This window comes from Lampris incognitus, chromosome 13, assembly GCF_029633865.1.
Source record: "Lampris incognitus isolate fLamInc1 chromosome 13, fLamInc1.hap2, whole genome shotgun sequence".
Lineage (NCBI taxonomy): Eukaryota > Metazoa > Chordata > Actinopteri > Lampriformes > Lampridae > Lampris > Lampris incognitus.
Window position 1 is genome coordinate 25,723,002 of NC_079223.1, and position 17,055 is coordinate 25,740,056.

At 43.0% G+C, this 17,055-nt stretch overlaps 1 protein-coding gene across 1 annotated transcript in view; it reads left to right on the top strand.

Annotated features, from left to right (window-relative positions):
- Nucleotides 1–17,055, top strand: part of shld2 (shieldin complex subunit 2) — a 35,622-nt gene that overhangs the window by 2,245 nt on the left and 16,322 nt on the right. Inside the window, exons 2-4 of the mRNA XM_056291711.1 lie at nt 6,581–6,820; nt 13,211–14,151; nt 14,991–15,141. Coding sequence (XP_056147686.1) covers nt 6,655–6,820; nt 13,211–14,151; nt 14,991–15,141 — 1,258 coding nt within the window. The 5' untranslated portion in view covers nt 6,581–6,654. The remainder of the gene's footprint in view (nt 1–6,580; nt 6,821–13,210; nt 14,152–14,990; nt 15,142–17,055) is intronic.

The window sequence follows — 17,055 nt, forward strand, 5'->3', positions numbered from 1 at the left end:
ATATTTACACCATTTGCTGCAAAAGGAAACCCCAAAACATCATTAAGGACACCAGCCACCCCGCTCATTTTCGGTTCTCACTCCTTCCATATAAAAAACCGTTATGGAGTATCAAATCACACATCACCTGTCTCAGTAATAGTTTCTTTCCACAGGCAGTCAGGTCGCTGAACAGCTGGTGCACCCATATGCACTTTACGTTGTTGTATTATTTTGTACTGTATATTGTGTATATAATGTATGAATTCATGTGTGCGTATTCTATGAAGGTCTGTAGTGTTTTGTTTTGTTTTGTTTTTTGAGGGGGAGTGTGGCATGTCTTTTGTGCTTGTGCCTCTTGTGTTAAGGAGAGAGCCACAGCACAGGAATTTCATTGTATTCTAAATGCAAATGACAATAAAGTTGAACCTGAAACCCAGCCACTGGGGATGCACAAGCTAGTGCATTCCTAGTGTGGGTCCCGAGCCTGGATCAATGGGGAGGGTTGTGTCAGGTAGAGAGTCCAGCATAAAATGTTTGCCAAATCAAATATGCGGATCATAAATCAGATTTCCATACCAGATGGTGAAGGCCCAGGTTACCAATGACCACCACTAGTACTGTATTTCAGCAGGGTGCTGGAGGAAAGTATGTTACTGTTGGGCGAAGGAGAGGGAGAGGGAGGAAGCATGTACAAAGGCAGCAGGAGAGAAGGAAGGGTAGGAGTGTGGAGGTGAGAGTCAGAAATTTCAATATTGGCACTATGACTGGTAAAGTGAGAAAGCTGGCCTGGCAGATATGATGGAGAGAAGGAAGCTAGATATACTGTATGTGCAAGAGAATAGGTGGAAGGGGAGTAAGGCCAGGAGCATTGGAGGTGAGTTCAAACTCTTCTACTACAGTGTGGATGGGAGGAGAAATGGGGTAGGGGTAATGTGAAGGAAGAGTATGTCAAGAATGTGTTCAAGGTGAAGAAAGCATCATACAGAGTGATGAACATGAACCTGAAAATCGAAGGTGTGATGATGGATTTTATCAGCGCATACATCCCGCAAGTTGGGTGTGAGATGGAAGAGAAAGAAGAATTATGGAGTAAGTTTGATCAAGTGGTGGAAAGTGTACCCAAGGAGGAGAGAGTGTTGATTGGAGAGGACTTCAGTGGGCAGGTTGGTGAAGGGAACAGAGGTGATGAGGAGGTGATGGGCAGGTATGGTGTCAAGGAGAGGAATGTGGAAAGACAGATGGTAGTAGATTTTGCAAAAGGGATGGAAATGGTTGTGGTGAATACATATTTCAAGAAGAGGGAGGAACACAGGGTTATGTATAAGAGTGGATGAAGGTGCACACAGGTGGACTTTATCTTATGCAGGAGGTGGGATCTGAAAGAGATTGGCGATTGCAAGGTGGTGACGGAAGAATGTTGGTTGCTAGGCAGCATCGGATGGTGGTCTGTAGGATGAGTTTTGGAGATCAAGAAGAGGGAGAGAGTCAAGGCAAAGCCAAAGATCAAATGGTGGAAGTTGAAGAAGGAAGACTGTTCTATGGCATTCAGGGAGGAGCTAAGACAGGCACGGGGTGGTAGTGAAGAGTTGCTGGATGGTGGGGGATACAGCTAAGAAGGTATCTGGTGTGTCATCTGGACAGAGGAAGGAAGACAAGTAGACTTGGTGGTAGAACAAGGAAGTACAGGAAAGTATACGGAGGAAGAGGTTGGCAAAGAAGAAGTGGGTGAGTCAGAGAGAAGAAGAAAGTAGACAGAGTACAAGGACATGCAGCATAAAGCGAAGAAAAAGGTGGCAAAGGGAAAGGCGTATGGTGAGTTGTATGAAAGGTTAGACACTAAGGAAGGAGAAAAGGCCTTGTACCGATTGGCTACACAGAGGAACCGAGCTGGGAAGGATGTGCAGCAGATTAGGAAGATTAAGAGTAGAGATGGAAATGTGCTGACAAGTGAGGAAATTGTGTTGAGAAGGTGGAAGAAGTACTTTGAGCGGCTGATGAATGAAGAAAAATGAGAGCGAGACAAGGTTGGATGGTATGAGAAGTGCGTTGGATTAGCAAGGAGCCAGTGAGGATAGCTATGATGAGGATTAAGAGTGGAAAGACGGTTGGTCCAGACGACATACCTGTGGAGGCATAGAGATGTTTAAAAGAGATGGCATTGCAGTTTTTAACTAGATTGTTTCTAATACAATATTAGAAAGTGAGATAATACCTGAGGAGTGGAGAAGAATGTACTGGTACCGATTTTCAAGAATAAGGGTGAGAGCTGTAGCAACTACAGAGGTATAAAGTTGGACAGCGTCAGCATGAAGTTATGGGAAAGAGCAGTGGAAGCTAGGTTGAGGTGATGATTAGCGAGCAGCAGTATGATTTCATGCCAGGAAAGAGCACTACAGATGCAATGTTTGCTTTGAGAATGTTGATGGAGAAGTATAGTGATGGTCAGAAGGAGTTACATTGTGTCTTTGTGGATTTAGAGAAGGCATATGACTGGGTGCCAAGAGAGGAGATGTGGTATTGTTTGAGGAAGATGGGAGTGGCAGAGAAGTATGTACGAGTGGTGCAGTATATGTATAAGGCAGTATTGGAAGAAGTATTCAGAGCTTTTACTTAAGTAAAAGTAGCAATACCACAGTGTGAAAATACTTTGTTACAAGTAAAAGTCCTGCATTCAAAATCGTACTTAAGTAAAAGTACAAAAGTATTAGCGTCAAAATATACTTAAAGTAGCAAAAGTAAAAGTACTCATTATGCAGGATGGCCCATTTCAGAATCACATATCATATTATTGGATGATAATTATTGATACAATAATGTGTTCATCACATTAATGTTGCAGCTGGTAAACGTGGCACTAATTTCAGTTAATTTATATACTGCTGGGTAGCTCAGCCTATAAAAATGTATCATTATTAGTTGATATATACTTTGTATTAATAATCTAAATCTGCAAAGTAACTAGTAACTAAAGCGGTCAAATATAGTGGATTAAAAAGTACCATATTTCCCTCTGATATGTAGTGGAGTAAAAGTATAAAGTAGCAGAAAATGGAAATACTCACTAAAGTACAAGTACCTCGAAGTTGTACTTAAGTACAGTGCTTGAGTAAATGTACTTAGTTACATTCCACCACTGGTATGAGGGCATTGTGACAGTGGTGAGGTGTGCAGTAGGAGTGATGAATGGGTCAAGGTAGAGGTGGGATAACATCAAGGGTCAGCTTTTAGCCCTTTCTTGTTTGCAATGCTGATGGACAGGTTGACGGACGAAATCAGGCAGGACTCCCCATGGACTATGATGTTCGCAGATGACATTGTGATCTGTAGCAAGAGTAGGGAGCAGGTTGTGGAGAGCCTGGAGAGATGGAGGTATGCACCAGAGAGAAGAAGATTGAAAGTCAGTAGGAGCAAGATGGAATGCATATGCGTGAATGAGATGGAGGACAGTGGCATGCTGATGATGCGAGGAGCAGAGATGGTGAAGGTGGATGAATTTAAATACTTGGGGTCATCTGTTCAAAGTTATGGGGAGTGCAGAACAGAGGTGAAGAAGAGAGTGCAGGCAGGGTGCAGTGGGTGGAGAAGCATGTCAGGAGTGATTTGCAACAGAAGGGTACCAGCAAAAGTGAAAAGGAAGATTTACAAGATGGTAGTGAGACCAGATATGTTTTATGGTTTGGAGAGGGTGGCACTAATGAAAAGACAGTAGGCGGAGGTGGAAGTGGCAGAGTTGAAGATGCTAAGATTTTCATTGGGAGTTACAAAGAAGGACAGGATTAGGAATGAGTATATTTGAGGGACAGCTTAGGTTGGATGGTTTGGAGACAAAGCAAGAGAGGTGAGATTGTGATAGTTTGGACATGCGCGGAGGAGAGATGCTGGGTATATTGGGAGAAGGATGCTGGAGATGGAGCTGCCAGGCAAGAGGAAAAGAGGAAGGCCAAAGAGGAGGTTTATGGATGTGGTGAGGGAGGACATGCAGGTGGTTGGTGTTAAAGAGGAAGATGCAGAGGACAGGAAAAGATGGAAATGGGTGATCCAGTGTGGTGACCCCTAACAGGAGCAGCCGAAAGAAGAAGAAGAAGAAGAAGAAGAAGAAGAAGAAGAAGAAGAAGAAGAAGAAGAAGAAGAAGAAGAAGAAGAAGAAGAAGAAGAAGAAGAAGAAGAAGAAGAAGAAAGTTGAACCTGAACTTGAACCTGAACTTGAACTTAAACTAACTGACCTTGTAATTGTAATTCTCTTTGGATGGGTTAGGTAGATCATTTGTAGAAGGTTAGTTATCATGAAGTGTGTGTGTGTCAGCCCTGTGATGGCCTGGCGGCCTGTCCAGGGTGTCTCTCTGCCTGCCGCCCAGTGACTGCTGGGATAGGCTCCAGCATCCCCCTGACCCTGAGAGCAGGATAAGCGGTTTGGATAATGGATGGATAGTTATCATGAAGTTTGTCTATTTGGACTATAGTTAGTTTATATGTAGTTAATCAGTTTGCAGATAACTAGCAGGTAGTTAGTTAGGTTGCTACATAGTTGGTTTGAATTTAGCCATGTGTCTTAATGGAGGTTCACCGCTGGCTGATGTCTCACCAACACCCACAGTATCTGCTGTGTGGTTGATGAGCAGAGGGGAGTTTTCTTTCAGAAATGCAGAATATTGAACAGACTCACTCTAAATGACTTCCTCATAATGGTTCACAGCTTTGGGGTGTTCCTCTCCATCAGGAGGCCCCAGTGTGACACCTCAGTTTTTATTCCTGACACCATATGCTGTCAGTAATAAAGTTAACATGCAGATCACTCTGATCCAACAGGAAGAAGAAGTGTTATGAGTTGGGTTATTAGTTGTCTGACATACAGAAGAACGTGTAAGACCTTTGATGGCTTTTAAACATCTATTATGGTCTTCATAAATCAGCACATGAATAAAAAACACAGTTTGATGGATGAGCCTCATTGGCGCTACCCTTTGGTCAACCAGACAGCCTGGTTGTCTGAAGGCTTTTACTCATCAGGTCTCAATTTTCTGGTTTCCATATGGAATGAATATAGGAGACATGTTTTCTATGGATAGTTTCACAGAAGTGGTTTGTCATTTTTAAAAAAAACTAAGCTGGTTTTCTGTGGTGATATGTGTGTTTGGAGTTTTATGATCAATATGAATCAACAATCACAGGACCGGAGGTTGTGCTCCAATTATTAGGACATCACATTACTCAGCCTCCCTGGGAACGTCTACTCTAGGGTGCTGGAAATGAGGCTCCGACCAATTGTCGAACCTCAGATCCAGGAGGAACAATGCGGATTCTGTCCTGGTCATGGAACAACTGACCAACTCTTTGCCCTTGCAGAAGTGCTAAGGGAGGCGTGGGAGTTAGACCAGCCAGTCTACATGTGTTTTGTGGACTTGGAGAAGGCTTACAACCGCATACCCGGGGCACTCTGTGGGGAGTACTGCAGGAGTAAGAGGTACCAGGGCAGTTGCAACAAGCCATCCGGTCGTTGTATAACCAAAGTGAGAGCTGTGTCCGTATTCCCAGCACAAAGTCAAACATGTTTTCGGTGGGTGTCGGACTCCACGAAGGTTGTCCCTTGTCTCTGATTCTGTTTGTGATATTCATGGACAGGATCTCAAGGCACAGCCAAGGTGAGGAGTGTGTCCGTTTTGGGAACTTCAGAATTGTATCTCTGCTCTTTGCAGATGATGTAGTTTTCTTGGCTTCATCGGGACATGACGTCCAGTACGCACTGGGGTGGTTTGCTGCTGAGTGTGAAATGGCTGGGATGAGAGTAAACACCTCCAAGTCTGAGGCCATGGTTCTCTACTGGAAAATTGTGGATTGCTGCCTCTGGGTTGGGGATAAGTTGTTGCCTCAAGTGAAGGAGTTCAAGTATCTTGGGGTCTTGTTCACAAGTGAGGGTAGGACAGAGCGAGAGATTGACAGGCGGATTAGTGCAGCATCAGCAGTAATGCAGACTTTGTACTGGAGCATTGTGGTGAAGAGGGAGCTGAGCCGGCAGGCAAAGCTCTCAATTTACCACTCAATCTTCATTCCAACCCTCATCTATGGTCATGAGCTTTGGGTAGTGACCAAAAGGGTGAGATCACGGATACAAGCAGCTGAAATGAGTGTCCTCCATAGTGTGTCTGGGCTCAGTCTTAAAGATAGGGTGAGGAGCTCAGACATCCGGAGGGAGCTTGGAGTAGAACTGCTGCTCCTTCGTGTCGAAAGGAGCCAGTTGAGGTGGTTTGGGCATCTGATTTAGGATGCCTCCTGGGTGCCTTCCTTTAGAGGTTTTCCGGACACATCCAACTGGGAGGAGACCCTGGGGTAGACCCAAAACTCGCTGGAGGGACTACATGTCCAATCTGGCCTGGGAACGCCTTGGGATCCCCCAGAAGGAGCTGGAGGGCGTTGCTGGGGGAGGGACGTCAGGAGTACCCTACTTAGCTTGCTGCCACCACGACCCAACCCCAGAGAAGCGGCTGATGATGAGATTAAATGAATCAACAATAAATGTCTTACATCAGTGAAATAATAATCCCCTTGTGATGATTATATGTTTCATATTCTTCATATTACTGATATCTTCTTCTCTCTTCAGGTTCCTCATCTTCAGTTTTCCTGATCAATCCAACTCTCCATTATATCTCAGAGACTCAGAGGAACAACAGCCCCATGTCAGACAAGCCAAAGCTCCATGTGTACATGGGCGCTCCTCCTCCCTTTACCATCCTACCGGGGCCTGAAGCCAAGGAAGTAGAGGAAGAGGAGGAGAGCTGGCCGGGGAGGTGGAAGCACGTGGCACTCTGCTGGCAGGGAGGGAAGCTGAGGCCTGTGGCCAGTGAGGAGACATTTCTAATTGAAAGACAGAAGCAGAAAATTCATAAAATATGATATGAATGAAAAAAACATGTCACCCCTTCACTGCCCCAAATACTTAATTCACAAACTTTCTTCAGACCAAAAGTTACCTTAAATAAAACAAAGAACCTCAATTTTGTTTCATAAAATTTTCAAGTAGATAAAATAAAGTCCGAAGCTGGAAGTACTATTTTAATAAAATAGAAAGAAATATTTCAATTCAAGTTTATTGTCATTATATTGTGAACCATGGTACACTTACAATGAAAAATGCCTGTGACCTCCCAAATGGTGCATATAAAAGAGCAGAGGCATTTTAAATGACAGTAAAATAACAAGAACAATTAAATAACAGATCAATAAAATGTACTGACGATAATAAGGAAGAAAATCGCGTGTGTGTGTGTATGTGTGTTTATACAGTTGCAATCAAAATTATTCAACCCCCATTGCATATTAGGTTTATTGGCAAAATTTACAATTTTTCAGCTGTTTGCAATAAGCAAATTACACAATAACAGTTTAAATAGTTCAATAAAACTAATATCAAAATTCAACACAAAATGTTACTTTTAATGACTACTGCAGTCTCAAAATTATTCAATCCCCTGAATAGAATCCCTCATAAGAGCACGTTGCAAATCAGGTGTTGTCTCAAGCACACCTGATGCAACTAATCAAGGGCTTCATTAGTTGCATCAGGTGTGCTTGACATAGAACACATCAAATACCTGGACTGGCTCAGGGTTTGCTGACGGTGACGTTTGATTGCATGTTAGAAATATGGCTAAGTCAAGAGAATTGTCCAAAAAGTTAAGAGAAGATATCATTGCCTTGCACAAACAAGGAAAAGGATACAAAAAGATAGCAAAGGCACTGACTTCCTAAAGATACAGTTGGAAGCATAGTTCGCAAGTTCAAAGTTAAAGGAACAGTGGCTACACTACCTGGATGTGGCAGAAAGAGGAAGCTATCAACAGCTGCCACCAGATTCCTGAGGAGGCAGGTGGTCAAAAACCCTTAAGTGACTGCAAAAGACCTGCAGCAAGACTTGGTGGCAGCAGGCGCTGAGGTTGCAATTTGTACAGTAAGGCGCATACTAAACCCTGAAGGACTCCATGCCTGAACTCCAAGACGTACACCACCACTGACCCTAAAGCACAAGAACAGTTGGCTCCAATATGCTCAAAACCATATAAATAAGCCAAAGAGGTTTTGGGGTTCTGTTCTGTGAAGCAATGAAACAAAACTGGAACTTTTCGGGCCTATGGCTCAGCGGTATGTCTGGAGGAGGAAGCATGAAGCATACACTGAAAAGAACACCCTGCCTACAGTGAAGCATGGCGGTGACTCGGTGATGCTCTAGGGCTGCTTTGCCTCCTCTGGCACTGGAAACCTGCAGCGCGTGGAGGGCAAGATGGATTCAATCAAGTATCAGGAAATCCTAGGGGAAAACATCATGCCGTCTGTGAGGAAGCTGAAGCTTGGGTGTCATTGGACTTTCCAACAGGACAGTGATCCCAAGCATACCTCGAAGTCCACCAAGGCTTGGTTTCAGAAGAAGTCCTGGAAGATTCTAGAGTGGCCGTCACAGTCGCCTGACTTGAACCCCATAGAAAATCTCTGGTGGTATTTGAAGAAGGCAGTTGCAGCACGCAAACCCAAGAATATTAGTGAACTGGATGCCATTGCCCATGAGGAATGGACTAAGATTCCTCAGGAATGCTGCCAGAAGCTGGTGTCTGGCTATGCATCACATTTGCAGCAGGTCATAACAGCAAAAGGGTGCTCTACTAAGTACTAAAGACGCTTGTCATGCAGGGATTGAATGATTTTGAGACTGCAGTAGTCATTAAAAGTGGCATTTTGTGCTGAATTTGGAGAAACCACTTGTAATATTAGTTATGTTGAGCTATTTAAAATGTTCTTGTTTGATTTGTTTATTGCAAACAGCTGACAGCTTGTACATTTTTCCAGTAAAAGCTTGTTTCATGCATTGCACACTCATCAGCTGCCAAGTTGGCTATACCACAAAGAAAAAACCCAGCGAATAGTGGTATAGCCAACTTGGCAACTGATGAGTGTGTGACACACGAAACAGGCTTGTACTGCTATGAATAAAAGTTTTTTCCTACATCTATCTTAATATTCCACTCCTCATTTCTTGAGAACTTTTAGGTACATCATTGATGGTTTCTGAAAATATATATATACACTACCGTTCAAAAGTTTGGGATCACCCAAACAATTTTGTGTTTTCCATGAAAAGTCACACTTATTCACCACCATATGTTGTGAAATGAATAGAAAATAGAGTCAAGACATTGACAAGGTTAGAAATAATGATTTGTATTTGAAATAAGATTTTTTTTACATCAAACTTTGCTTTCGTCAAAGAATCCTCCATTTGCAGCAATTACAGCATTGCAGACCTTTGGCATTCTAGCTGTTAATTTGTTGAGGTAATCTGGAGAAATTGCACCCCACGCTTCCAGAAGCAGCTCCCACAAGTTGGATTGGTTGGATGGGCACTTCTTTGAGCAGATTGAGTTTCTGGAGCATCACATTTGTGGGGTCAATTAAACGCTCAAAATGGCCAGAAAAAGAGAACTTTCATCTGAAACTCGACAGTCTATTCTTGTTCTTAGAAATGAAGGCTATTCCATGCGAGAAATTGCTAAGAAATTGAAGATTTCCTACACCGGTGTGTACTACTCCCTTCAGAGGACAGCACAAACAGGCTCTAACAGGTACTATTTAATGAAGATGCCAGTTGGGGACCTGTGAGGCATCTGTTTCTCAAACTAGAGACTCTAATGTACTTATCTTCTTGCTCAGTTGTGCAACGCGGCCTCCCACTTCTTTTTCTACTCTGGTTAGAGCCTGTTTGTGCTGTCCTCTGAAGGGAGTAGTACACACCGGTGTAGGAAATCTTCAATTTCTTAGCAATTTCTCACATGGAATAGCCTTCATTTCTAAGAACAAGAATAGACTGTCGAGTTTCAGATGAAAGTTCTCTTTTTCTGGCCATTTTGAGCGTTTAATTGACCCCACAAATGTGATGCTCCAGAAACTCAATCTGCTCAAAGAAGTGCCCATCCAACCAATCCAACTTGTGGGAGCTGCTTCTGGAAGCGTGGGGTGCAATTTCTCCAGATTACCTCAACAAATTAACAGCTAGAATGCCAAAGGTCTGCAATGCTGTAATTGCTGCAAATGGAGGATTCTTTGACGAAAGCAAAGTTTGATGTAAAAAAAATCTTATTTCAAATACAAATCATTATTTCTAACCTTGTCAATGTCTTGACTCTATTTTCTATTCATTTCACAACATATGGTGGTGAATAAGTGTGACTTTTCATGGAAAACACAAAATTGTTTGGGTGATCCCAAACTTTTGAACGGTAGTGTATATATGAAAAATATAACATATAATAAATGTCCCATGTGTATCATCTAATGGGGGGGTAATAAAGACATTGTTTTACTTGTAGTTACAAAGCAGATATTTTTTTCGGTGTCCACAGCTGGTGGCCAGTTCATTTCTACTGTTCGAGGTGGACATATCAGGCTTATAAATAATGAAATATTTCTCTGCCAAGCATAGGTTACATATTTTTTGCTGTTAATTGAATATGCATTGCTCTTCATGAGGATTTTCCATGAAATAGAGTAATTCATATTCTAGTCTACCAATTACAAGCATGCAAGAAATGCAACGACCTTAAGCCGCCACATTTGGTCATTGGTAGACTCGAATATTAATTACTCTGTTTCATGGAAAATCCTCATGAAGAGCAATGCATAGTCAATTAACAGCAAACGATGTAACCTATGCTTGGCAGAGAAATATTTCATTATTTACAAGCCTTGGAACAGTAGAAATGAACTGGCCACCAGCTGTAAACACCGAAAAAAATATTTGCTTTGTAACTACAAGTAAAACAATGTCTTTATTACCCCCCCCCCCCATTAGATGATACACGTGACATTTATTAGATGTTATATTTAGGGGTCCAGGCAGCGAAGCTGGTGGAACCCTATTGTATTTGTTAGGATTATTATTATTTTCCTCCGCTAAAAGTGTGAGGCTCAGCAACTGTAAGTCCTAGACCAACCAACTTTGGTACGTGGATTCCTATGGCCCCCCCCACTACTCAGGCACCACAAATCACCTATGTCAGCCAGATGGTGGCGCTATAACAAAGGGTCGTGCGTAATTCCCACACCATAAGTCAGATCAACACAAAACTGCACAGACCTATGCATCTGAATGTGCTCTACAACTTTGTTATGGGGACCACATATGTCAGCCATATAGTTTGCCCGCCATTTTGACTTGTATTAGTTTGGGCGCGGTTTCTCAGCTAAAAGTGTCTGAGGCTCAGCAACCATAAGTCCTAGACCAACCAAATTTGGTAGGTGGATTCATACGGCCCCCCACTACTCTGGCACTACAAATCACCCATGTCAGCCAGATGGTGGCGCTATAACAAAGGGTCATGCTTAAAAGGCCATAACTCCCACAGCATAAGTCAGATCAACACAAAACTTAATCGACCCATGCATCTCAATGTGCTCAACAACTTTACTATCGGGACCACCTATGTCAGTCATATAGTTTGCCCGCTATTTTGACTTATTTGGTGTGGAAGTGCTGCAGCTCTACATACCACACGCCAGGACCCCTGGGTATAACGACATACTTTTTCTTTTTACGGCAGTCGGCTGGGACGCAAGAAATTAGACACCGTCTGGTCCAGTTTTGGAAACTTGGCACATGTTTCTGAAGCAATGGAAGTGTTACGACATTTTTAAAAAATACGGTAATCGTCTAGGGCACAGGCGACCCAAGTAATCCGACATTGTCATATCTAGTTATTATTATTATTGTTGTTGTTTCTGCAAAATTCTTCCCTAAAAGTGTCTGGGCAGCAAAAACTACACGTTGCACAGACACCAAACTTGGTAGGTAGGTTCCAGACCTGTTAACGATCTTACAGTAGAGATATTACCTTGACACACCTCTAGGGGGCGCTATAATAAGCACATTTACGTTTTGGGTCATATCTCGGGCTCGGGCTTTGGAATTTTTGCGAAAGCTCCCGAATCTAACGCACCCATTTGCGCCAATTTCGCCTACCAAAATTTCCCACCATTTTCAAAAAACTTAAAGTGAAAGTAAAATGAACTTGTCTGAGGCTTTTCATCCGATTCGCATAAAATTTGGTATGCGTCATCTCCAGACAATGCTGATAAAAAGTTGTCAAACGAATTATGATGTGTCATTCCATTTCGAAGTAACATGTCAATCAAAATTTAAGGTGTGGCCCATAGTTATTCTATTGCCTATATCTAGTGATGTGATTGTCCCAACTTAATGAACATTGTCACGCACAATCACCACAACATTCTTTGGAAGCATGCCACATTTTGTGAAATTTCGTCCATAGGGGCCGCTACAACTGACACATATCAATATCTCAAAAACCGCTTGATCAAAACATCTGAAATTTGGTATACTTATACTTGGACCCATTTGGCTACATTGCCTAAAGTGCTGATTGGCTGGATTACCAAAATGGCTGCCAAACAGTCAATCAAAATTCAGCAGCTAATATATGCTAGTGTGAATGGCCAATCTTCATCAAACTTGATAGGCTTATTCTTTGTGGCACATAGAAGCCATGTACCAAATATGAAACAGATCGGACACATGGCAGCTGCAATACTGCTTGGACCCCATTAATTGCCGCTTGCGGCTATATTTTTCATATTATAACTGTCTGCCCTTCCAACTGTGCCCCAACACCACTCCACTATATGATATACGTAAATTGCCCCATTTGACGTTATCTTGTTATATTTTAAATGTATATATGCTATTTCAACAGTGCTCTGGCCCTTTAAACCCTTGCTTTTCAAAACAAGCCCGAACTCCTACCCCTTTGGTTGTAATGTTTTCTATCCCACAATTGGTCGCTGTAAATAGTAACTACCTACCCCATTGGTTGTAATATTTCAAATGTTTTCTATCCTCTCATTGGTTGCTGTCCACCGAAATTAGGGGTGTGACGCGGGGCAACATAATATTTATTGACTGTGTTTTTATTTGTTGTTTAATCACATTGGCAGCTGATGAGTGTGTGACACACGAAACAAGCTTGTACTGAAATGCATTAAAGTTTTTTCCTACATCTATCTTTACACACACACACACACACACACACACACACACACACACACACACACACACACACACACACATACACATATGTACGTATATCATAGATATGGTTTTGTTTTTGGTTTTTTTACACACGGTATACTTTGTAAGAAGTGTAGATTAATTAAACAAAGTGTTTTTCAGGTGCAGGTGGCTCCCATGGCAGTCTCAGTCTCCATCATCAGCATGAAAACCAAAAAGAACGTGAAGAGAGAAGAAAACTTGACATTGAAGCTGATCAGTCTACACTGCTTTCATCTCACCAGGTTTATAAATCAAACACAGATAAGGACAGTCTACCTGCTGAGGAGAGCTCACCTGGCCAGGCTGACCAATCACAGTCAGAGAAAGAGGATCTCACCTCACAGCCCAAACAAAACTTAGCAGGCCAGGATGAAAAGTCAGATGCAGACAAAGAGCCTCCCTGCTCTGCATCCATTCATGAGTATCTGGACAGCTGTTTTCCTGCTGACTCTGAACCATTGGTTGACATGTTCAGTCGCAGGTCTGTCTCAGTCCAAACTGAATATCTCGCTGCCTGGGCTGTCAGTCAGACTTTACTCATGGGGGGCAAAAAAGGCATTCAAACAGGAGATAGCCCTGAGAAAACTCCACCCAAGCACCATCCCACCACCATTCCACAACCCTCAGCCCCAACTGCCTCCTCCAGCTCCCCCGAACTCTACAGCCCAGTGCCCCCCACTCCGCCCTGCGGGGGGCAAAACAGCCAGCTGGGTTCCATGGAGCTCTTCTCTGAGCCGGTGGAGGAGGGGGGGGTGATTTTTCAGACTACCCCAGATGGGCTACTCTGCTCTCAGGCCAGGGAGCAACAGGAGGTGTGCAGAAGTAAACTGGTGGAGTCTAGACTGCTCAGTTTACCCCAGTCTCCCCCCCAGTGTCCCCATCACAAGAAAACTTGCATCTCTCCGGCGTTCGGGAGGAAAGAGACTGCACCCCCACCAGCAGATGCCACTAGCATCAGACCGACAAGTTCAACTACTCTCCTGGCGCAGTGTGTCCGGCCGGGGGGGCGTTATTCTGTGCTGGTGGCAGTGGTTCACCCGTGTCACCTCAAAGAGGTCAAGGTTGGTACTGTAGTGCTGATTTTACACTGCCGTCAGTTTTAAAACCTGCTTGTGTTTGTCATGTGATGGGCTGGTGATCTGTTAAGGGTTTCTCCCTGCCTTCTGTCCTGTGCATGTTGGGATAGAGTCCAGCCTCCCAAGACCTTGAATTGGATTAAGTGGTTATCAGGAATGAATGAATGTAGGGAGACTAGAGTGGACTGCTACTTGGACATTGGCTATGTTTCCATTCAATTGTCAAGTGAATTTTAAGCAAACTTTTCTAAAGTTGCAAAGAATAAAATGTGTTTTAGTTGCATTTCCAACCAATCTGTTTGAATGAATAACACCCTGAATGTTATTTTATGTTTCCTATATCATTTGTCCATGCTCCAACACCACTAGACAGTTGGACTAGTTAAGATGGAGACAGATGATCATGTCATTCAATTCTTTTCAAAAAAAATTTTCTATTCGACAAATATGTTTCCTTCATCCATTTAGTCCGTAAATTTTTATTGACAAAAGCATAAACCACCTCAAGCCAGCATAACATTTTTTTGCGATATTGAGGAAGTTTTATTAAATTTCATTGTTTCTAGCCAGCATTTCTAATGCGACACTTCATAATGGGCATAAAAATACTTTGATGTAAATATGGCTATTGTCCATTCCTGTCAAACCGTGCATCTGCTCCATGGCCTCTGACCTCCTTCTCCCATGCTTTATGGGTGTATGAGTGTGTCAGAGTGAGGGGGCGGAGTCATGTTATAATCTTAGTTTCCATAAATTAATGTTTTGTAACTGTGATTGATGAAAGTATGATGAAAACATTTTGCTGTCGGTCTGTTTGTCTGTAGGTGAGGTCCGGCGTGGCAGTGGGGTCCAGTGTTCCTCTGGTGTCGCTGGTGGTGACAGACCAGTCGGCAGTGGAGACGAAGGTGGTGCTGTGGAGGAGGGCGGCGTTCTGGGCGCTGACACTACATCCAGGAGACATTCTCCTCATCACAGGTACCTCCTCCTGCTCCTCCTTCCCAGAAACAAACTACCAGCTCCTGTTAGTTCCCATTCATATAGATTGATAGCCAGCACTCACACATCCTTTCATTTATTCTTAACCTTTAAGAAACATGGAAATAAAAGTTCTTATTCCATACATTTGTGATGCATTAAGCCTCCATTTCTCGGGAGCTGGCCCTGTAAACAGAGATTATTTTCCTTCCAATATCCCAACAAGGAACACAGGCTACCAAATACTTTATTCTACCAACCACTTTACCAGTTAACCAGCCAATCAGGTCTCATTTCTCTGTCTAGTTGTTTGGTGAATTAGCTGTCAGCGTATTTAAGGATTTTTACGCTCTTTGGAAAAACAGAGGATTTGCCGGCCTGCCTCAGTTTAACAGACAAACAATTAGTGATGTGTTTCAAAACACTCTATTCATATTTTCAGAAATGTAATTATTATCTGCTGTTTATAATTCAGTATCTTGCAAATCTGGGATCAAGTCGGTTAAAGGCTTTTCATTTATCAGCCAAGGACTTGAGTACAGATATTTCTTTTTCATAGTTTGTTGTCTATCTGATTTATTTTAAGCGTCAAACTTTTCAAATATACCATACCTGTGGAGGCATGGAGGTGTTTAAGAGAGATGGCAGTGGAGTTTTTAAACTAGATTGTTTAACACAATCTTGGAAAGTGAGAGGATGCCTGAGGAGTGGAGAAGAAGCATATTGGTACTGATTTTCAAGAATAAGGGTGATGTGCAGAGCTGTAGTAACTACAGAGGTATAACGTTGATCAGTCACAGCATGAAGATATGGAAAAGAGTAATAGAAGCTAGGTTAAGAGGAGAGGTGATGATTAGCGAGCAGCAGTATGGTTTCATGCCATGAAAGAGCACCACAGATGCAATGTTTGCTTTGAGAATGTTGATTGAGAAGTATAGAGAAGTTCAGAAGGAGCTACATTGTGTCTTTGTGGATTTAGAGAAAGCATATGACAGGGTGCCGAGAGAGGAGGTGTGGTATTGTATGAGGAAGTTGGGCGTGGCAGAGAAGTATGTAGGAGTGGTGCAGGAAATGTATGAGGAAAGTGTGACAGTGGTGAGGTGTGCGGTTGGAATGACAGATGGGTTCAAGGTGGAGGTGAGATTACATCAAGGATCGGCTCTGAGCCCTTTCTTGTTTGCAATGGTGATGGACAGGTTGACGAATGAGATCAGGCAGGAGTCTCCATGGACTATGATATTCATAGATAACATTGTGATCTTTAGCGAGAGTAGGGAGCAGGTTGAGGAGAGCCTGGAAAGGTGGAGGTATGCACTGGAGAGAAGAGGAATGAAATTCAGTAGAATACATATGCGTGAATGAGAGATAGGACAGCAGAATGGTGAAGCTGCTAAGAGTAGAGGTGACAAAGGTGGATGAGTATATATACTTGGGGTCAACTGTTCAAAGTAATTGGGAGTGTGGAACAGAGGTAAAGAAGAGAGCCTAGGCAGGGTGGAGTGGGTGTAAAAGAGTGTCAGGAATGATTTGTCACAGAAGGGTACCAGCAAGAATTAAAGGGAAGGTTTACAAGATGGTAGAGAGGCCAGCTATGTTGCATGGTTTGTAGACAGTGGTACTGACGAAAAGACAGGAGGCAGAGGTGGAGGTGGCAGAGTTGAAGATGCTAAGATTTTTGTTGGGAGTGATGAAGAAGGACAGGATTAGGAATGAGTATATTCGAGGGACAGCTCAGGTTGGACGGTTTGGAGACAAAACAAGAGAGGCAAGATTGAGATGGTTTGGACATGTGCAGAGGAGAGATGCTGGGTATATTGGGAGAAGGATGCTGAATATGGAGCTGCCAGGGAAGAGGAAAAGAGGAGGTTTATGGATGTGGTGAGGGAGGACATGCAGGTGGCTGGTGTGACAGAG